This window comes from Peromyscus maniculatus, chromosome 21, assembly GCF_049852395.1.
Source record: "Peromyscus maniculatus bairdii isolate BWxNUB_F1_BW_parent chromosome 21, HU_Pman_BW_mat_3.1, whole genome shotgun sequence".
Lineage (NCBI taxonomy): Eukaryota > Metazoa > Chordata > Mammalia > Rodentia > Cricetidae > Peromyscus > Peromyscus maniculatus.
The window spans coordinates 52,025,965-52,048,921 of record NC_134872.1 but is presented as its reverse complement, the minus strand read 5'-3'; the positions used below and the strand labels follow the sequence as shown (position 1 = coordinate 52,048,921).

At 44.3% G+C, this 22,957-nt stretch overlaps 1 protein-coding gene across 1 annotated transcript in view; it reads left to right on the top strand.

The window, feature by feature from the left end:
* Nucleotides 1-20,092, top strand: part of Pla2g7 (phospholipase A2 group VII) — a 45,618-nt gene extending 25,526 nt beyond the window's left edge. The window contains exons 3-12 of the mRNA XM_076557826.1: nt 1,426-1,547; nt 1,925-2,069; nt 4,200-4,293; nt 6,022-6,090; nt 6,801-6,924; nt 8,128-8,241; nt 11,481-11,572; nt 14,265-14,435; nt 19,040-19,188; nt 19,604-20,092. Of these exons, the coding sequence (XP_076413941.1) occupies nt 1,426-1,547; nt 1,925-2,069; nt 4,200-4,293; nt 6,022-6,090; nt 6,801-6,924; nt 8,128-8,241; nt 11,481-11,572; nt 14,265-14,435; nt 19,040-19,188; nt 19,604-19,740 (1,217 nt within the window). The 3' untranslated portion in view covers nt 19,741-20,092. The remainder of the gene's footprint in view (nt 1-1,425; nt 1,548-1,924; nt 2,070-4,199; nt 4,294-6,021; nt 6,091-6,800; nt 6,925-8,127; nt 8,242-11,480; nt 11,573-14,264; nt 14,436-19,039; nt 19,189-19,603) is intronic.
* Nucleotides 20,093-22,957: the final 2,865 nt, after the last annotated feature.

Below are 22,957 nucleotides of genomic sequence, written 5' to 3'. Positions count from 1 at the left end.
ATCAGACCCTATCTATAGATGGTTGTGAGCCACCATGTGGGTGCTGGGAATTGAACTTAGGACCTCCGGAAGAGCAGCCAGTGCCCTTAACCCTCCCCACCTCCCAAGCCATCTCTCCAGCCCATGGACCCAACATCTAAAAGGAACGCCTGGATTTGATGAGGTTTAGAAAGGAGGGCAGCTGCAGGTATATGGAAGAGTTCAGGCTTCAGAGATGGGAAGGAGAGTCAAGAGTGGGTGGGTCAAAGAACATCTATGATGGGTTTGAATGAAGGACAGGAGAGACTGGTGGTGTTTCAGGTTATTACTTTCCACAGAGTTGTATTGAGTCTGGTGCATCAGAGGCTGTATTTAGACTAGTGGGGGCCAGCTCTTGAGTGGTAGCTAGTCTGGGCCACTGTCCTCATTCTTACCATCACATAATACTCCACACATACCAAAGTCTTGATTCTGAAGAGGAAATGGTCGTGTCTGGGATCAGGGATAATTCCAAATAAAGAACAAATCATAGGTTGTGAAAAGGTTTGTTTGACTCGCAGGATTCTGGCCTGGAACTCATAAGATAGAGAATTCTGAGGTTCAGGGTGGGGCTGGGCAGTTGTAGAGTGAGAAGAAGAAATTGGGAGACAGTCATTTAGTTTCATCCTGGGCCACTGGCTTTGATATTACTATGGAACAATGTCAGGTCCAGATGTACAAGAAGTGTAAGCATGCTGGGCAATAGTGGCGCATGCCTTTAATCTCAGCACTGGGGAGGCAGAGGCAAGGGGATCTCTGTGAGCTTGAGGTCAGCTTGGTCTACAGAGTAAGATCCAGGACAGTCAGAGATACATGTAGAAGCCCTGTCTCAACACACACACACACACACACACACACACACACACACACACACACACACACACACACAGAGTATAAACACTAATCAGAAGATGCATGTCTATCTCCATCTTTTTATTCCCCAAAGCCCCATATGGTTTGTACAAAGCAGGCCCCTGGGAAGGGTGAGAAATGGGAGGGTGTTGGGGAAATGAGTTAGTAATGTGCATGTCACACAAGTATGAAGATCAGCACCCATGTGAAATCTGGGCATACGTCTACAACCCCCAGTGTTGGGGAGGGAGAAACAGCTGAATCCATGGAGCTCATTGACCTGTCACCCTATTCCATCAATGAGCTAGCTCCAGGTTCAGTGAGGTTTCTGTCTCCAAAAAAACGAGGCGGAGAACACTTGAAGAAGACAGCTGACGTAGACCTCTACATTCACATGTACAAATGAATACACACACACACACACACACACACACACACACACACACACACACACTGCCAGCAACTATTGCCCTGGAACTCCTAGCACAGTCAAGTCTGAAGTGGACTGGGTTACTGCCATGTGTTCACATCAAGTCACACGAACCTGTTTTTCAGCATGGTTCCATAAGATACAAGCGGCGATGTCTGCTGCCAGCTCAGGCCACAGTAATATCCCCAAAGGAAATGGATCCTACCCCGTCGGTTGTACAGACGTGATGTTCGGTTATGCTGCTGAGGTAATGCCTTACTTTGCCTTAACCTTCAATCCTGGCCTTGGCCTTGCTCACTAGCATGTGTGCTAACTTGATCCCGCAGTCACCCGAGAATGAGTCATTGGCCACCCCCGTGGCCACGCCTTTTGTTACTGTGTCGTTCTTCAGCTGTTCGCTGTCTCCTGATTAATTTGCTAATGAATCTTATGTTTTCTCAGATTTCCCTTCTATTCAAAGATAGTTATTCTATCTTCTTCTCTCCTTTGGTTATCTATAGGCACTCAGCACTTCCCTAGATGTCTTTAGGAAAGACAGGGATTTGGGCCCTGGGAATAAAATATTCAAAGCACTGCACTTGGACTGTGTGTGATGGAGAGCATGTTCATTTCTTCTCCCAACAGAGCGTCTTCTTGAGATTGTATTACCCAGCTCAAGATCAAGATCGCCTTGACACTGTTTGGATCCCAAACAAAGAATATTTTTTCGGCCTTAGTAAATTTCTTGGAACACCCCGTTTTGTAGGCAACATTTTGAGCCTGTTATATGGTAAGATTTCTATTGGTCCTGTTCTGAAGTTACATGCATATGTATATATATATATATATATATATATATATATATATATATATATATTGTGTGTGTGTGTGTAATATGTATACAAGAAACAAAAGTTACAAGTAGTAAGACTAAGGTTGATTTCCTCCTAAAATGGTAAGGATGGGATTTCTCTTCTTTTTTTTAAAACTGTGTGTGTGTGTGTGTGTGTGTTCTTATGCACACAAGTGTGCATTCATATGAAGGCCGGAGGACAACCCGAAGTGTTATTTCTCAGAAATGCAGTTCACCCCCTTTGGGACAGGCTCTCCCAGTAGTCTGGGGCTCACCAGTTAGGCCAGACTGGCTCATAGGCAAGCCCCAGGGACCCTTCATCTCAGCCTCCACAGCACCGGGATTACATGTGTCTGCCTGGTATTTTTATACCACCACATGCAAGGCAGACACTTTAACAGCTGAATGATCTCCCGAGCTAGAAAGACGGGACTTCCTAAAAGGTTTGGGCAACACTGAGAGAAGCGAGGGCTCTTTATCATTTTACAAATTCCGATTTGGATGCGATGGAATGGGATGGGGTGGGATGGGGATGTTATATTTGCCTTAACATCTTATACCTGAGCCTCAATTTCCCTCTTACATCCTGTGGTAGAAGCCACAATGTGGTCAGAGTAGCAGACTGTCTGGTGGGACCATTGCCTGCACATTTTGTGTCAGAAGAAAACAGAAAAATAGAAACCAAGCCCAGCTGACCTCTCACTTATCACAAGAGACCTCAGTTCATGGCCATCACCACCCCCAAAGGACTCATTTCTCTCCTACAGTCTGAGACAGTCATCATTTAATATGTCTGCGATATACAAAGGGAGACTTTCCATTCCTAACATTTGTTAGATCAGGAAAAATTGAGCCTGTATTAATTACACCTTCAAAATTTTCAGCTTTGGGAATTTTCTTTATCTTTAGGTTTTCATAGGAATTGCTTTAAAGTAGGAAAATACTCTAAACTAGAAAATACTATTGCAGCTGGGCGGTGGTGGCACACGCCTTTAATCCCAGCACTTGGGAGGCAGAGGCAGGCGGATCTTTTTGAGTTTGAGGCCAGCCTGGTCTACAGAGCAAGATCCAGGAAAGGTGCAAAGCTACACAGAGAAACCCTGTCTCGAAAAACCAAAAAAGAAAGAAAAAAAAGAAAGAAAGAAAAAGAGAGAGAGAGAGAAAGAAAGAAAGAAAGAAAGAAAGAAAGAAAGAAAGAAAGAAAGAAAGAAAGAAAGAAAGAAAGAAAGAAAGAAAGAAAGGAAGAAAGAAAACACTATTGCAGTGTGGAGTAATTTATAAGCCACGTCCACAACAACTATCACATTCAGTCTTTTCCTGACCAAATGTTTGTTTATGATAAGAAAATGATGTTCAAATGACCATAACAATAATGATGAAAACAACTAAGATGTGAAGGAAGGGAGCTCACATTTTCCAGTTTTAAGCTTTTTATGGTACTTTATATATAAAAATGGGTGCTTTATATATAAAACCTCATTAGATATCAGTCTCATTAAAACTGTCTAAGATCACAATGACCCCTACCATTTTGTGGAAGAGTAATCTGAAGCTGAGAAGCATGCCCAACTAGTCAGTGGCAGTCTCATGAAAGGCTCCCTTTGGTGTGTGAATTCCCCAGCTCCCTTTGGTGTGTGAATTCCCCGTCTCTCCGTCTTTTGCTGGACTGTGATCTTCACGAGAGGAGAGTCTGGTGCTCAGGTCCTGGCTGTCAGCATAATGGTTTCCTGGATGGTTAGTTTTAAATGAAATGTTCAATGATATCTCAAAGCCTCAAAGTAGAAACAAGTAGTGTCCTTCTAGAATATGCCTGTAAGTAGGACAAGCTCTCCCTGTGAGGTCAGTGGCAGTGAGGACCGACTAGTAATTGATGCACTTATGGGGAAAGGCACATTGAAGTCCCTGGTTGGTGAGTATTTAGTATCTGGCTTTTAAAGTGAATATACAAATTTATAAAATCATAGCTAAGACTCCATGGATTGGGGATTTTGTGCCGGAAGACGTAAATTAATTAGCTAGCAGCATTTAAGCCAGAGGAAACATTGATTTACCTCCATTATTGTCTAGGTTCAAGGACAACCCCTGCAAGCTGGAATTCACCTCTGAGGACTGGCGAAAAATATCCACTCATTGTCTTTTCTCATGGTCTTGGAGCGTTCAGGTAATGCTTGGGAGAGAAGACAGTTTTTTTTCCCCCCTGGAGCTGAGGACCGAACCCAGGGCCTTGCACTTGCTAGGCAAGCGCTCTACCACTGAGCTAAATCTCCAACCCCTGATAGTTTTAGTTCTAAGCCATCACCGACTAGATCTATTTCTTAAAAATAAAAAATCAGATTTCAGAATGTAATGTTGGCGCATGTTGGACACTTGGGGTTCCCTAAGAACTGGCTGTGGGGCTGGTGGAAAGTTGGGTATCTCTCTTCAGCACTGGATTCATGGTTCAGAAAATTATTGGATTTCTGCTGCAGTTGTGATCGGCAACTGGGAATTCGAGAATCAAACGTAGGCAGCCATCTCTAAAACAGCTACCTCGCAGCAGAGCCCCGGGCACTCAGCTTTCACACCATCAGTGGCTGCTACAGCCGAGCGCGGATGTCTTCCCTACGAAGCTGGAAGCGGCGACTCTGACTGCAGCAGGCAGGTCTTCGAGTCTGCCCAGTGGATCACATCCCTTCCCGTGCCTTCAGCAGTAGCAAACACGGTTCCTAGACACCCCTTTTGTATTTCCACGGTCATTGACTATGGAACACATGAAGTGAGACAGAGAGCTTAGAAAATGGCGATACAGAAGAGTGGGAATGTGACCGTCCACAGTTATTTACCCCCTGCTCGCAGTTTGACCATTCCCAGAACACTAAGCGTGTGTTGAATAGTTACACTGCTTTATATAGGGTCAAGGCGCTGAAGATACTTGTGCTCACTTGACCTTAGTGGTGACCGCCTTTCACAGGTAAAGACCCCCAACTGAGAAGACTCAAGGGCCCAAAGCAGGACCGGCAGTTAGCAAGTGACGGAACCTGACCTACCTCCTGGGTACTGCCTCCCTGTGTGCATTACCTTGTCAAACGTTTCTGGAGCTGTGGAGATGGCTCAGTGGTTATAAAAGCACTTATTGCGTTCACAGAGAACCCAAGCTCATAGCCCAGGGCCCATGTCGGGTAGCTCTCAACTACCTCTGACTGCAGCTCCAAGGGACACAGTGCCCTCTTCTGGCCTTCACACGCAACTGCACATACATGCACCTATACATTATACACATAAATAAAAAAAATTAAATCTTAAATTTAGTTCAGATCACTTTACCACAGAGCTGTGTCCCTGGCTCATGAGAACGGCTTTTGGATATGGCCCCCACATTTGCCTTTGATAAAGGAGGTGTCTTGGCGTGTCACTAGACAATGGACAATCAGATACTTTTCTGAGCATTCCCAAAGAGGAAAGGGAAGTCAACAGATAAGAGGAAAGTTGAGTAAAGGTTGGAGCTGAAGAAGACAGTCAGTCAGGTGAGGGATGAAAGAGAATAATTAAACCTGTTGTAGAGATGGTCCTGCATCAACTCTAAAAGTCATTATTTGGAATCATTGTGACATTAACTCTGAGTTTCATTAACTCAGCATTCTTGACAGTTTAGACCACGCAATTGCTTGCTTTGGAGGCCTTACCCTGTGTACTGTAGGTTGCTTAGCAGTGTGCCTCTGCTCACCAGACGCCAGAGGAAATAAAACACCTCCAGACACTGCCACATGCCTCCTAAGGGGTAAGCCCTTTGAGGACCAGAGCTGCCCAAAGTGCCGATGCAGGGTGTATCAGGCTCCATGTTCCTTGTTTTCTCAGTGGACTTGGTTTTGTAATTGTGGTTGGTAATTGCTTCCCTCTTTTTGTCTTCCAGAACAATCTATTCTGCTATTGGCATTGGCCTGGCATCTTATGGGTTCATAGTTGCTACTGTAGAGCACAGGTATGTTCCCGTGTATGTCAAATTCAGAAACAAAATAAACTATGTTATTGTTCTTAACTCTACCTATAACTGTTCCCTAAGCTTATGAAAACCATGGGTGGAATTTTACATGATGAAAAGAAAAAGAGAATGAACTACATTTTCAAGATCTCTAAGACAGTTCATGTCCTGAGAGCAATAAAAGTCTGCCATGGACTAAACTGCCATGTTTCAGACACTATCTCAGTTCTTTAGAATTTGTAACAATCCTATGTGATGGTTGTTTTATTCATGTCACACAAGATTGAAATAGAGGCACTACCGGTAATTTACCCAAAATCATTTTACCTGAAATACCTAAATCTATTAGGTGGAATTGGATTTCAGAGAGTTTTGTGTTATTTTTGTAGTACAGGGGATTGGAAACAGGACATTGTGCGGATTAGGCAAGCACTTTACCACTGAGCTGTGTCCCTAGCTCATGAGAACGGATTTTCAACATGGTCCCAATGGTGTCTTCTAGGATTGTGATAATGGAGGGGTTATTTGCATGTCCCTAGACAGTGGACAGGTAGATCCTTTTCTGAGCACTCCCTTGGAGTCCTCTTTTACTTGTGGAGGGAAAAAGTAGAGCAGAAGAGGAAAGAGAAGTCAACAGCGGAGAGGAAAATGGAACAATTGAGGAAGGCGGTCGGATGAATGGAGCGTAATTAAATCTGTGTGTGTTGTAGAGACAAATCTGCATCAGCAACTTACTATTTTGAGGACCAGGCGGCTGCAAAAATGGAAAACAGGTCTTGGCTTTACCTTAGAACCGTAAACCAAGAGGAGGCGGAGAGAGTCCGGAAAGAGCAGGTACAGTTCAGTGAGGGAAGAGGCCGTGGCCTTCAGAGCACAAAGAAAATGACGACATCTGTTAATGTTCGCTGCTAGCTCTCCCACTTACCCAAAGGTCTGTCAGAAGGCTCTCCAAGTGGAGAAAAACCTTTCTATTAAAATGTCTGTTTCACAGAAAAACAGACAAAATTACTCTGGGAAATGACAGTGCCACTCAGAGTTCTCTCTGTTAAAGTGTCTGGTTTGGGAATCTCAAAACGGATTTTTTTTTTTAAAGATGACTAGATGTATTATTAAAAAGGTTTCAGAGAGGCTGCATAGGTTGCATCCAGTAGTCTAAATATACAGGCCTTTCCCAGACCTTGGGAGGCAGAAGCAGGCAGACCTCTGTGAGTTTGAGATCATCTTGGTCTACATACTGAGTTCCGGGTCATCCAGAGCTACATAATGAAACCCTGTCCATTACCTCCCCACCCCCACCCTAGAGAAATGTACAAGCCTTACAATCTGCCTGTCTGTGAATGTTAGCTCCATGACTTGGCAGTGGAACGATCCTGGCCAGTAAATCTTGAGCTTTGATGTGTTACAAAATAGTGATTAACGATATCTGTCTCTCATGGTCACTGGAATAATTACTTGAGATAAAGTATACCGGCTGCTTCTTTATCTTGGGTGTGTTAGATGCGGCAGGATATTTAGACCCACACAACATTTCATTGAAGTAGGCTACGGCACTATGGAATCTTCCTTTCCAGGAAGCTCAGAAAGCTGCAAGGACTCACAAGGTCCCTCCCCGAGGCTGCACAGGCAGGGAGCAGCTGACTGCTCTACTGCTGGAGGGATGGAGCTTTTGTGAGTCACCACTCACGCCCATGCAAGCGACCCTGATACACTTAGCAGTTCACCACGCTAGGCTTGGGACTCGGTGGAATCGTTTTTTGTTCTCTTGGCATCCCCTCTGAGATGGGTGGACTTTGTTCATATGCCCCCACTATTAGTATACAAAAATAGAAATCTGAACAAGTCACATATCAGGGAAGGAAGAGGTGAGCTGAGTCCAGCTGCAGCTGACACCCCGATTACAGTGCTAACTTGTATCCCTATTGTTTTTCACTGAGGTGTTTGCAGTGTGTAACTAACCATTCTCCCACAGACAACCCTACACAAATGTTAAGGTGTTAGAATATTTTATGTATCATTTCCTTCTAATTATTTTATTAGGTGCGGCAAAGAGCAAAAGAATGTTCCCAGGCTCTCAATGCAATGCTTGACATTGAACATGGAAGCCCAAAAGAGAATGTACTAGGTACAGACTTTGATTTGAATCAGCTGAAGGTGAGCATTTACCAGAGCTCTTTCTTCCTTGGACTGTGTTTTGTATTGTTCTTTGTTGGCTGTTTTTCTGCTACATTGCAAGGTAGATGATAAGAAACTTTGTGATGGATGGCTAGGATTGTCAACTTGACCCAGTCTAGAATCACCTAGAAAGGGAGACTCAATTGGGGATGGTCTACACTGGGTTGGTCTATGGGTATGTTTGTAGGGGATTGTCTTAATTAAGTTCATTGATGTGGGAAGTCCACTGTGGGCAGCACTAATCCCTAGGTAGGAAGTCCTGAACTGTGTAAGAGTAGAGAATGTAGCTGAGCACGAGTAAACAAGTAAGCTAGCAAGTGAGAAACCATGAATGCATTCATTTCTCTCTGCACTTGGTTATTGACTAGCTGTTTTAAATTCCTGACATCGACTTCCATGCCATCATGGACTATAAAAATAGAATTGTGAGCTAAAATAGACCCTTCCTCATCTAAGTTGCCCTTTCCCTACCTCCCAGGTATACCACAGCAATAGAAATAAAACTAGACCAGAATGTGCATGTGTGCACGCCCCCCCCCCACACACACAATGCACACAATGCAAGCAGCAGTGAAACCTACATCAGGTTAAATTGTAAATAAAACTGCCACTTTGAACTGAAAACAGTAGTTACATGTGGCTCAACTTCCTACTTCCAAGGGAGGTATAATTTGTTGGGTAGTGATGGCATCATTTTAAGCTTGATCTTGAAGAGTTGGCCAAATGTTTTGAATGGCGTTTTTTTTTTGGGGGGGGGGGTGCAAGTGTGAATGGTATGAAGTGTAGGTTGGAGGGCCGGGTGTAGAAGGAACTAGAAGCAGTTTAGTTTGAGGTTAAGATGATGGGCTCTTCTCTAGATACAATCAAGAGTTGGCTATCAACAAGCCACCTTACTGCAGCCTGAGAGACCAGCCCCCAGAACAGCTCTGGAGTTGCAGATTGAATGCCTTCAGAATAGGGGGGACTAGGAATAATTCTTATTTATCTGAGGGAATAGAAACTCACAGATGTTTCTCTCAAGTTCTTCTACTTCCTTTCTTTGTTCTGCCTCCCCTTATATAGCATCCCAATGAAAAGCAATAAAAAGCTGCATTTGAGGGTCATAATACATTCCTTGAGCCGACGATAGGGAGCAGAGCCATTTACCATGGCAACACATAGGCAGAGACATGGTGTTTGGCACTTTCCGGGCAGTGGCATTGAAAGTGTCCCAAACCTAAAAATATGTTGTTTTTTTAACCCTGCTTGTAACTCCAGATCATGAGGAAGGGAACTTGTAACTCTTTATTCAAGGCTGTGAGGCCAGAGCATCCTCTGTAGCTCTGGCTAATTGTGTAACTTTTCCCACAGTTAGTTGGACATAAAACTATTTCTCTCAGGACTTGGTTAATTGATGAATTAGATATATCTGGACCTAAACAATGGACAGTTAGTTAATTGACCCTTGAGTCTTGTAGTAAGAATCTGAGGTTAGAAGATCATGCAGAGAGTTAATGCTTGAGTAGTTTGTGTAGGGCGTTAGTCATTGGTCTGAGTGGTTAGCCAGACTTTTAGTGGGGAAACTGGCACCAAAGTTGCTTCGTGGCTGACCTTGGTTCTGCAATAAGACATCTGTGTAGCTAAAGTTTTCCTGGTTCTGTTCAGCTCCTGCGGCACTGCCGCCAGCCGTTTGGACTCAAGTAAACACACAGAGAGACTTATATTACTTATAAACTGTATGGCCGTGGCAGGCTTCTTGCTAACTGTTCTTATATCTTAAATTAACCCATTTCTGTTAATCTATAAGTTGCCACGTGGCTTGTGGCTTACCGGCACTTTTACATCTCGCTTCCTCTGTGTCTGGCTGGCGACTCCTGACTCAACCTTCCTGTTTCCAGAATTCTCTTCTCTGCTTGTCCCACCTATACTTCCTGCCTGGCTACTAGCCAATCAGCATTTTATTTACCAACCAATCAGAGCAACACATTCACAGCATACAGAACGTATCCACAGCACACCTGGGAATTTGTCCTTGTGTATTTTCTGTGGAGGTTTATCTTATGAGGTATTCAGTTTAGTTTGAATTTGCTCTCAGGCCCCAAATCAGCCAATTGTATGTAGCTTGTCATAGAACTGAGAAGAAATTGCTGTTTTCTTTATTTCAGTCTGAGCTAATGATAAAGAACAGGGCCTAAGTGTCTTACAGTCCTCATGGAACAGTAGATCTAATTATGAAGCATATCCTAGTATATTTTCTATTTATCAAAATTATATAGCTTAATGAGGAGTCATCTTTAGACAGTCCACAGATATAAGTGCCCACAAGACTGAGATGTAATCATGAGATTACATATACACATTACATGAAAATGCACAGTAACAAGGAGATTCTACAGCTGTTTTTGCACATGTGAATTTACAGACAGAAGCAGCCAGTTTCCAGAGTCTGTGGCCCTGTAAGTCTTGCTTGAGTGGGTTCCTCCATCAGAGAATTATTCATCTGGTGGGTTGACATCTGAATTATCAATCGCCATTCTCTGTATTTGCATCATGGCCTGCGACAGCTCCGGACACCACCTCCTTCTGTCTCCATGCCTCTGTACATGTCCCCTCGGCCTGAGACAAACACTTCCTTTTTACTAACTCCTGTCTAATCTTCAACACTCAAGTCAGACGTCACCTGCTCTGAGAGGCTCCTGTGGACTCCAAGGCCTTTGCAGAGTCCGGGTTGGCTATTGTCCTGCCAAGTGTGCTCCTGGGTCCCGGGGCCCCAGATGCTGTGTGGCGTGGTATCGGATCGAAAGTTTCTATCACTTTCTCCCATGATAAACTGTGAGCTCACTAAAGTGAGACTACAGTGTGGGACATGGGAGATATTCAATAAATATTGTTAGAATGAATAAACTAATAAACATGGATGAGGTGGGGTGGAAATCAGCAGAGGGGCTGTTTCAGTGTGGATGATAAAAACTGGTAAGTTTACCTCTGAATGTCTGTTTGTCTGTCTCTCCCTCTTTGTCTCTCTGTCTCTCTGTCTCTCTCTCTCTCTCTCTCTCTCTCTCTCTCTCTCTCTCTCTCTCTCTCTGTGTGTGTGTGTGTGTGTGTGTGTTCTATGTTATGTCCTCAAGGCACTTAACCAGACCTGAAGTGAATAACGATTGTATGACGGACAGATTCTTTAATGTACTCTTCTAATGCTGGGTGCGTTGCTGACTCACTGTCCTGCTTTGTCTACCCAGGGTGCTATCGATGTGGATAAAATAGCGGTGATTGGACACTCTTTTGGAGGAGCAACAGTTATTCACACCCTTAGTGAAGACCAGAGATTCAAGTAAGAGACAAAGCAAGGCAACCAAAAATGACTGGAATAGAGGGCAGGGTGACACACAGGACAGGGAACTGTTTTTCTGAAATTCTAGTGATTAAGGGATCTTCGGGGTTTGTAAGTCTAATTATATTTTACATTTCTTTGTTTCATTTTACGTGTATGGGTGCTCTGCCTGTGTGTGTGTGTGTGTGTGTGTGTGTGTGTGTGTGTGTGTGTGTGTGTGCACCATGTGCACACTTTGTGCTGAAAGAGCTCAGAAGAGGGCATCAGGTGCCTGGAACTATAATTAGGGTTAGTTGTGAGCTGCCATGTGGGTGCTGGGAATTGAACCTGGGTCTTGGGCCAGAGAAACAGTTGCTCTAAACCACAGAGCTAGCTCTCCAGCTCAAGCTTTACTATTGTTCTTGGCTTCATTGAGGTGCTACATTTTCCTCGGCAGAGACCATTTATTTGTCTTGCTCCTAAAACCTTCCCCTTGCCCTTGTAATAGAGCAGCAGTATATAGGCACCTCTGGAGTAGGGTATGGAGCCCTTTGTGTGTGTACCTGAACAGTACCCTGGGTCACCTATATAGTAGATAGGGTATGGAGTCCTTTGGACATACACCTGAACAGTGCCCTGGGTCACCTCTGTAGTAGGGTATGGAGTCCTTTGGGTGTGTACCTGAACAGTACCCTGGGTCATCTCTGTAGTAGGTAGGGTATGGAGTCCTTTGGACGTACACCTGAACAGTGCACTGGGTCACATGGTAGCTGGATGTTTAGCTTTCAGAGAAGCCTCCACATTGATTTCCAGTGTACCTGCAGCAGTTCATGCTTCTACCAACAGTCAACAAGGCTGCCTCTCTCCCCACACCCTTGTTGACATTTGCTGATTCTCACTGGCATGAATGAGATGGTCTCTCCAAGATGCTTTAATCTGCACTTCCCTAAAGGCTATGGAGGTTGAGCACTTTTAAAAATACTTATTAGCCGTTTGTTTTGCGCACTTTGGCCCATTCTTCTTCTTCTTTTGCTGTTGTTAAGTTGGGTTCTTTCTTGTTGTCTAGTTGTTTTTGGTTCTTTGTGTATTACTGCCTCCCTCATCTGTGGATCGTAGCTTCATTGGATGATTGTGTGTAGAGGCCGGGAAATGAGAAGGGGTTTCACGAGCAGTGAGAATAGAGGCTGTGTGGGAGGGTGGGGGAACGTAAGAGAACACGTGATATGACGGCTTTAAGCGAGGATGTGCGAATGGAGATGGAGAGGAGTGGGGGAGGGTCAGCCCGGACGAAGTATGCAGAGCAGCCATAAAGAAACCTGCTACTTGGTCAGCTAGTTTTGAAAACAGTTTCCTCACCCTTATCCCTCACCCATTGTCCTTATTTATCTCTAAAGGGTCCCATGTGTTCACTTGGAAACTTATCTTTATGTCTTTATGTGGCATGCTTGTGATAACATTGCTGCCATTTTTATAGACTTCCCTAAGACACTGGGTTTTGAATTTTATCATCAGCTTTTCTTTTCTTTTGTCTTTAAATTGAAGCTAGATCTAAAATCACAGTTATTTGGGCCAAAGTCAGACAAAAGCTCGGTTTTCTAACATTCAGAAACATTTTCTTTCTTTAATGACTTATCCTAGACACACATAGAACCAACTCTCTATCATCAAATGGGCTGGACCTTTGGAGACATTTTCCCCTCATATAAGGGTATTCTCTACTGTCATCTCCTCAGAAGATCGGTGGATTTCCAAAAACACCAGGGAACAGGATCAAACTTAGTGGGAAAAAGAAAATTTGATTCTAAATTTTTTAGATTTATTTTTATTATTTTTATTTATTTGTATGTGTATCTCTGTGTGTATGTGTGCACGTGTGCATGTGTGTGTGTGTGTGTGTGTGTGTGTGTGTGTGTGTGTGTGTGCATACATGTGAGTGCAAGCACCCAAGGAGGCTGGAGGTGTCAGACCCCCTGGAGCTAGAGTTACAGGTAGTTGTGAGCCATCTAGCATGTTCCTCTGAAAGGACAGTAAAGACTCTTAACCATGGAGACATCCTTCCAGCCCCCAAAGTTATATTTTCACAAGGTATGCCTCATGTGTTTTACCCCCTAAATACAGTCCTGTGTGTCTGGGGTATCTTGTTACCATGAAATAGGTGTAATAGACATACTGTGAAGCACCCAAGACTTTGGAGATGGGCTGGAGAGATTGATCAGCAGGGAGGAGCGTGCACTCTTATGCATTTCCCAGCACTTCAGGCAGTTCACAACCACCTTAACTCCAGCTCCGAGAGATCTGGCGCCATCTGCTGGCTTCTCTGGAAATTGGTACATACCCCCCAATGTATACACACACACACACACACACACACACACACACACACACACACGCACAAAAAAAAAACTAAGAAGAACAATGTTTGAAGCACAGAAGAAATAAGGCAAAATTGCAATTTTTCAGTTTTGAAGAAATTTCAACTGACTTAAATGTATTTTGAAAACCTTGTGACAAAAATGAACATGGAAAACTTTTAAGGAAATAGCCTTCTTTATGTAATGACTCCAAAAAGAAGTAATCAAGCATTACCAGGCCAGCAGTGTCCCAGAGTCCATTGTTGCACCTTTGAGATCCTTGTAGTAAGTCTGTGATATGATCATCCCTGCTGGCCGGCCCGTAACTCATCATTCTCCATCACTGCCAACAATGTCTGCAGGTGCGGGGTTGCTCTCGATCCATGGATGTATCCAGTGAGTGAGGAGCTCCACTCAAAAATCCCTCAGCCCCTCTTCTTCATCAACTCTGCACAATTCCAGACTCCGAAAGACATCATGAAAATGAAAAGATTCTACCAACCTGGCAAGGAAAGAAAAATGATCACAATCAGGTAAGTGCTCACGGGCTAGATGATGATCTGCACTTGGAACGCAGGGCGGGGGGCATTGCAAAATGGCTGTGCTGTTGTGAGGTTTTTTTTTTAAAGTGGAGACTATAGTTTATCACCTCCAGTACTCTTAGACTCTCTCTCTGTTTTTGTTTTTGAGACAGGGTTTTTCTGTGTAGCCCTGTCTGTCCTGGAACTCAGTCTGTAGACCAGGTTGGCCTCAAACTTAGAGATCCGTCTGCCTCTGCCTCCTGAGTGCCGGATTAAAGGCATGTGCCAGCACAGCCTGGCTTACTCGTTCTTTTTTGATGTGATGAATGTGTGTTTTGCCTGTCTGTCTATGCACCAAGTGGTGCAGTGTCTGCAGAGGCCAGAAGAGGGCATTAGATCCCCTGGAACTGGAGTTGCACACAGTTGTGAGTTACTATGTGGGTGCTGAGGGCCAAACCTTGGTCATGGGCAAGAGCAGCAAGTGCTCTTAACTATGGAGCCATCATCTCTCCAGCCCCTGACTTAAATGAAAATGCTTTTGGTGACATTAATTACAGCGCTTATATTGACAGTTACACACACACACACACACACACACACACACACACACACACACACACACGGTACCGACAGCTTTCATCTGGACCCCTGATAGAGTGTGGTGGAGTAGAACTGAGGGACAGCAGTTCATCCTTAGGCCATGTAAGGATGTCTTGAGAGAAAAAGTGAGAGCATCCATTGTGTTCATCTGTTGGAACAACGTGTGAGTTTATAAGCTCCGCCAATACTACAAAGGGGTGCCCTTGAGTGATAGCCATATGCTTATGTCTTGATACGGTTTTAAAGTCACAACAAGAGTATAGAAACTGGGGCTTGAGTGATGCCCAGCAGTTAAGAGGCAGTGGCTGTTCTTGCAGAGGACTGGGTTTTGGATCCCAGCTCCCATGTCAGGTTTCTCACAAATGCCTGAGCTCCAAGGGATCCAATGACCTTTTCTAGTCTCTGTCAGCAAGTGCGTGCGCTCACACACACATGCACACACATGAAAATAAAAATAAATACAAAAAAGACTTTTAAGCAGAAATGGAATGCATCTTACTGCTCTCTGAACCCTGGTTAATTCGGGGGCGGGGGATAGGGAGGAAGATGTACCTAGAATAGTTCCCCTTTATCAATAGTTTGGCTTTCCAGATTCCCTTTTCATAGTTTTTGTTATCTATGGCCAGTTAGGGTCAGGAAATATTAGCTGGGAAAATTCTAGAAGTGACAATTGACTTTTTAAAAGTGTGACCTGCTCTCTAGAACATAGTGAAATCTTTTACCATCCTGCCGTGATGGGAGCCATTCCTTCATCCAGTGTGTGAATATTCCACGTGCAAACCTCCTGAGAGTCCCCTGGTGCCACCCCAGTCATCAGACCGACTCCCCAACTATCAGGCTGTGACAGCATCCAAGATTAAAGACAGTTCAGTCAGCCAGTGAGGAAGAGGAAGAGAAAAAGAGAAAGATACTTACTTTTCGAATTTTTCCTTTTTCTCCTCTCCCTCTTTACATATTGTTTTGGTTACTTTTCCTGTTTTGTGTTAAACAACAACAACAACAACAACAAAACAAAACAACACTCTGTGGGCTGGAGAGATGGCTCAGCAGTTAAGAGCACTGGCTGCTCTTCTGGGGGATCTGAGCTGTCTTCCCAGCACCCACATGGCAACTCACAAGCACCTGTAACTCCAGTGGGGCTCGGATCCCTTATCCTGGCTTCTGTGGGTACTGTACATGTGATGCACAGACAGTCAAGCAAACACTCAGACACATAAAATAAAAATGATTAAAATCTCAAAAAAAAAAAAAAAACTCAAAAAGAGCACTCACGGCTAACAAATAAATAAAAGAGAAAACATACTCTGAAAAGAATCAGATTGCAGTTCAAGTTGACAGTCCGTCAATGTCACGTAGCATTTGCAGTCACGAGGCAGGGAGCAATGAATCCTAGGCACAGCTCACTGTCTCCTTACATAGTCCAGGTTCCTCACCCCAGGAACGGTACCAGCCACGGTGGGTGGGGATTCCCATTCATTTAACCCAATCAAGAGAATTCCCCAGAGGCGTACATGGGGTCTGTCTCTCAGGTGATTCCACATTATATAAAGCTGAGATCTAGACAGGATCTTACTAAGGAGCCCTGGCTGGCCTGAACTCACAGACACCTGCCTGTCTCTGCCTCCTGAGTTCTGGGATCAAACACACCACCACTCCCCGACCCACATATATTATTTTTATTATTATACATTAGGCTTCTTGTATTTTTCCAGGCGTCATTGCAGCGCTTGGGAGACTGATGTAGGAGATTGTGAGTTCGAGTCTCTACTGGATCATATAGACATTGTCTCAAAGAAAGGTTTTATTTCATTATCAGTTGTTGTTAAACTCTTATTACATCTAATTTATAAATTAAACTTTTCATAGGTGTACAGGACAGGAAAATATAGAAAAAACAAACAAACAGGATGGTCCTATCTTTGTTTTACTTGCTCCTGCCCCTCCCACATAAGGGAAACTGTAGGGCATTATTCCCAACCTGGTGAAAGAATGGGAGGAGTCATTCCCTACTGGAAATGGCGGTTGGGAGAAGTGGTGATATATATATAGATCTCAATTCTACACATTGATCCTGTAGAATTGAGAGTTAGACAGATGGTGAGGGACATTTGGATGTTCCCATCTCTAATTCCTAAACAGAAATCTTACAGAACACTCAACCCTCGGGCGAAGCCTCCATCTGCCCGTGTGCCAGATCTCATTACAGATGGCTGTGAGCCACCATGTGGTTGCTGGGAATTGAACTCAGGACCTCTGGAAGAACAGCCAGTGCTCTTAACCTCTGAGCCATCTCTCCAACCCATAAAAAAAAAAATTAAAAAAAAAAATCTCGTGGGCTTCTGCTCACTCTGACACCTGTAGCCTAGCTGCCCAAGGCCTCACCAATGCACTGAAGAAAAGCCTGCCCCTGCCTCAGACACCCCCCCCCCACACACACACACCTCTTTGGGTCTCCCTTTCTCTCTGCATCTTCTTGATTGTTACTGAAGGCTCTTAATCCTCCATCTTCGGCTGACACAACCTCCCCTCCCGGGAGATGTCCTCGTGTTGTGGATAATGCATTTCTTTCTCTGCTCCAACTGTGTCTCAGCCTTCTCCACACTCTGCTCTCTGCTCTCTCATGACGCCATCTGTACTTGCTCTCTTTATGACTCCAACTCTCATTTTGCCTAGAATGCAGGGAGGAGGTGGAGGGGGTCTGATGACTCTTGGTTGAACATAGCGTAATAGAAGAACGAAGGTTGGCTTCTAAGGACAGCCTCATGAGGAGGGAGAGTTTCCCTCAGTGGTGCTGGTCCAATACTGTGTTTTAACCTTGGCATTGGAGCTTGCGAACAAGACAAATGTAGGTAGAGATGCAAATTCTCCAAATTGGGAAAGTACAAAATTTCCTCAGCGTTGTAGTTGAAGCCACTGGAGTCGATGGGATGGAAGAGGGAAGCGCTGTTCGGAGAACAGTCTCTGCAGGCATGCCTACAGTAGATGGGAGGAGAGTGGAGAGCCAGGGAGCATCATGGGGTGGCCAGGTCAGAAAGGAGGGCGCAAGTGTGCAGGAAACAGAGAAAAGCGCAACAGACACAGGAAGTATCTGATGTCCCAGAGGCAGAACATGAGAACACAAACCCTCGGAATGGCTGACCTGGCCGATGGCAAGCTGCTACTGATACATTAGAGAGCCGAGTCAGTTGGCCTGTATAAGCGGCTTACAATGAAATACAGGCAGGGGCTGTTCTTTTTAAAATCTCTCCTCTACGCTGCTCTGACTAGCATTAAATATTACGTATGTTAAGGGACAGGGTAGGTGGTAGACTCTCTAACACATACTACATTCCACCTTCTCAGAAGTAGTCTGGTTAATGGAAGGTTGCAATTTATTTCCCCTAAAAATAGGATACAAATCACGCCCGTTAGTTTTTGTCAACTTTATACAAACTGGAGTCACCTGGGAAGAAGGAGTCTCAATTAAGATATCACCTCCATCAGATGGTCCTGTAGGCTTGGCTTTGGGGGCATTTTCTCGATTAAGGATTGATGTGGGAGGGCCCAGCCCACCTAGGAGGATGCCACACCTGCCTGGGTCCTGGTGCCGTAAGAAAGCAGGTTGAGCAAGCTGTGGGAGCAAGCCAGTAAACAGCACGCCTTTCCGGTCTCAGCTTCAGTTCCTGCCTCTGGGTTCCTGCCTTGTTCTTGCCTTGACTTCCCTCAGTGAAGGACTGTATGCAATCTGAAAGTCAGCTAACCCCAAGTGGCTTTTGGTCGTGGTGTCTGTCATAGCAGGGAGTGTAAACTAGGGCACAGTTTATTTTTCCTGCCAGGAAGAGGCATTGTATTTTATCATCCTTACACGAATGTCTTTTGACCCTCAAATACATCAAAAATCATCAGATTCCACATTTTATTTCCTTGTTTTGCAGAGGATTGTCTAGCTGGGCCAGAATCGTTTCTGGACTTTTGTAAAACAGAAAAAAAATAAATTTTTTCAAGCGCCAGGAGTTACAGATACCTTTCTCTTTTAGGGGCTCAGTGCACCAGAATTTTGCCGACTTTACTTTTGTGACTGGCAAAATAATTGGAAACAAGCTGACGTTGAAAGGAGAGATAGACTCCGGGGTAGCCATCGACCTCACCAACAAAGCGTCTTTAGCTTTCCTCCAGAAACATCTAGGTAAGAAACAACCTTCCTCTGTGACTCAAGCTGCTTGCTTCTCGGGACAAAACCATTTTCTACTCACTCAGTCTTAGTCTTCTTGCAGCTGTTCCCATTTGGTTTTTAGTAGGCAGAGCAGTATGTTAATGTAAAAAGAAACATTTCAAAAGTGACTTATGTTGCCTTGCATTCTTTAATATGTGTGTATGTGTATATATGTATCATGTCAGGGATGCTGATGTCAGCTTGCTTATCTCTAAGCCTCTCAGGAGGTTGTGCTTTTGCTAATGCAACTTGGCAACCTGAGATAGAATACCATTCTGTTAACACAGTGATTGTTGTGTCATTTGTGACTCTATGGTGCCACCTAGCGGCACCCAACTGTTTAATATTCTTGACAGTGTTTATTATTATTTTTTAAATATATATATAGGACTTCATAAAGACTTCAATCAGTGGGACTCTCTGGTGGAAGGACATGACAAGAATCTGATCCCTGGGCCACCCTCTGATGTCGTCACCCAGGCCCCGGCTCTGCAGCGCTCTCCAGGATCACACACCCAGAATTAGAAGAGCTGGTTACAGTCTTCTTTTGAAATTGAGTGACAATGAGAGAGAGTGAGAGAGAGAATGGAAGAGATAGACTAATGTACCTATCCAAATAACCATTTTTAAGTGTACGTGTGTTATAGAATGGATGCCTAGACTAAGATTTTTTTTCCCGTGTAAAGAACATAGAGTAGAGCACATGAAAATCATTACTAGTCTAAAGCATAATTTTACAAAGCTGGTCCTTTGTGTTAAAAGAAAATCTGCTTCCATATTATACTTAGAGAAAAGTCTATCGATGGGAACGATGGCAGTGAAAATGTTGTAAGTGCCCTAAGATTCCCAAACTTAAAATAAAAACAGATTATCCTGCCTTTGGTTTTCTGTTCGGAGCAGCAGGGTTGAGTTGGAGTCTGAGTCATGTGAGAGTCTGTGTGGAATCTGGTAGCATTTCTCTGACTTTTGGCTGAGCTAAGAAACTTACATGAATCTGATCATAAAGCCATTGTCCTGGTGCAGGATTGGTCATGTTGTCCGATTTCAGCTGACGATGAAACATGACGTGGGTGGGGTTTTTTTTAGAGTACCTGGGACATGGGAAGGTTGGTGCTTTAGGTTTTTAGTACTTTAATCTCTGATGTGTTCTGTTGACTAAACAGAGATGCTGTGGGTGTTAGCTGTGTGAGGCAGGCCAAGGATCCCCCTCTGACAACAGCAGCTAGTTACCCAAAGGCTGTGAGGACACAAGGAAAATTTCAAAATTCTCAGCCAACTTGGGATGTTTTCAATTTATATGACATAATAGTGTAGGATTAACAGCTAAGTGGAAGTTTACACAAGGATCTGATTACAGTTTGTGTGGACTATGCCTGTGCACATGAGAGGCTGCATGTGTTTGTGTGTGCGTTGCATGCACACATGTGGAGGTTAGAAGACAATTTTGGGTGTCAGGCCCTGCCTTCCACCTTGCTAGTCAGTTTCTCCTTGCTGTTCTCTGTCCCACATACCAGGCTAACTGGCCCCCTAACTGTCAGGGACCCTCCCTCCGGTCTCTGCCACTTATCCCATCAAGGAGCACCAGGATTACAGAGTCCTGCTGGCCCTGACTTGACCTGGCCCCTAGGGTTTCAAATTCAAGTGCTAACCCTTGCTCAGCAAATGCCTCAGTCACTGATTCATCCCCCCAGCCCTTCAGAGGTATACATACAAGTCTGCACCTGAGAATGGTAGAAAATGAGTCAGTTTCCTGGAGGCTACAGGAATTGAGGCTGTCCAGTAGTTAAGGACAAACCCTGTTTTAGGCATCCGGTTGCTTCTACAGTTTCTTCAGTGTGTGGCTTGGCTCAGCCTGTGTGAACAAGGGTTGTCAGTTTTAATCTGCAAGCCTGGCTATGGCTTGATCCCTCTCTTGCCCAGTTAGTAGGTAACCATGCTCTGATTTGCCATCATTCAGGGCTTTGTGGTTCACGGTCACTGAAACTGAGAAATTGGACATCGCCTCCCTGGTAGCCATTCAGTCTTTAAATAGATAAAATTCCTTAACCCAAAATGGAAGGCTTTTGTATTCTGGCCATAATGACGCATCTTCTTCTCCTCTTGATAATTTATAACATTTCTCTATGTCAGCCAAACTATTACATTTATCCCAAGAAAAAGCCATGTTTTTCTTCAGTTATTTTGTAAGAACTCTGTGTGTGTGTGTGTGTGTGTGTGTGTGTGTGTGTGTGTGTATACGCGTGCGCGTGCGCGCGCGCATGTGTATGCACGCACACTCATCTGCAACCAGTGCAGGTGCTGGTTGAGGCCAGAAGAGGACATTGCGTTTCATGGAACTGGAGATACAGGCGATTGTCAGCTGCCTCCCGTGGGTGCTGAGAACCGAACTCTGGTCCTCTGCAAGCACTGTATGCACTCTAACTGCTGAGCCATCTCTCTGCCCTCTTCCACATTCTGTAGTGTGACTTCCTCTCCGTTCCCACTTACTGCAACCATACCCACATGTTGATGCTTTGCTGTGTATCCCTAGCTAGCCTGGGACTCTCCGTGTAGACCAGGCTTGCTTTGGACTCTCGGTTCTACCTTCCTTTACCTCCGAAGTGCTGAGGGTGAAGGCGTGTGCCACCATGCCCAGTCTTGAAGGTGCTTAATTCTCACTGTTCCCCTGGGACAGCAGGGGCTGATAATATTTCTATACATACACTTTCAACCTGTTCACACTGGGCATACCTTTTTATTTTAGAAGTGGTTAAGTGTTGTGGCTGAAAGGATTTTTTTATTCAAGAATACTTTTTTTAAAAGTTTGGTTTATGCAGATGCTTAAAAGAGAAAAATGATGGAAAAACATCCAGTGAGCTACAATTTAAAAAATAACTAGCACATTGGGCATTTCTCACAGGAAAGGAGAAAAGTGCTTTACACATTCAAGCACCTTTCATGTTCTATGTGATTTTTTTTAAAAATCTAATCTTTAAAAAGTTTTAAAAAGATTTACTTTTATGTGCATGAGTGTTAGCCTGCCCGTATGTCCCTGCACCATGTGCATGCAGTGCCAACAGAGGCCAGAAGAGGGCACTGGATCCCCTGGCCTGGAGTGGCCTTGTGGATATTGGGAACCAAACCAGTGCCCTCTGGAAGAGCAGCCAGTGCTCTTAATGGCTGAGCTGTCTGTCCTGAACACTCTTCCCAATTTTAACCCTTCAAGAAGGTTTTATCACTATGGCATGGTTGAAGATCAAGACTTCAGGACAGTACACTGCCTGCCCAGGTCACACACCAAGTGAGTAGCACACAGCTCATAAACGTGGCTCTGGACACTTTCCAGAGCACAGCCCATGGAAACCATTCCTCAAAGTATGAGCTTTGTAATCAGATGGATATGATTTTAATCAGGTCCTTTAAAGTTTTCAACTGACCACAGGCAAATTAATCAACTTTTCTAAAAGCTTCAGTCTTTTTTTCCCTCTATGACGCCTAGACAATATTAATATACACCCCAGAGTTCATAATGAAAATGGGAGATTGCCTTTAAAGGACCAACTCAGAGGCCTGTGAGAGGTTTCAGCTGGGAAAGGGGCTGCCACCACCATCCCTCTTGATGACCAGGGTTCCATCCACAGAACCCACACGGGGTAAGTAGAGCTCTCGCAAAGGTGTCTTCTGGTCTGCGCGTGTGCCCATGCAGCTGGGTAACTCAGAGGTAAAGGCTGATTTTTTTCTTCTTTTGACAAGGTCTCATTAT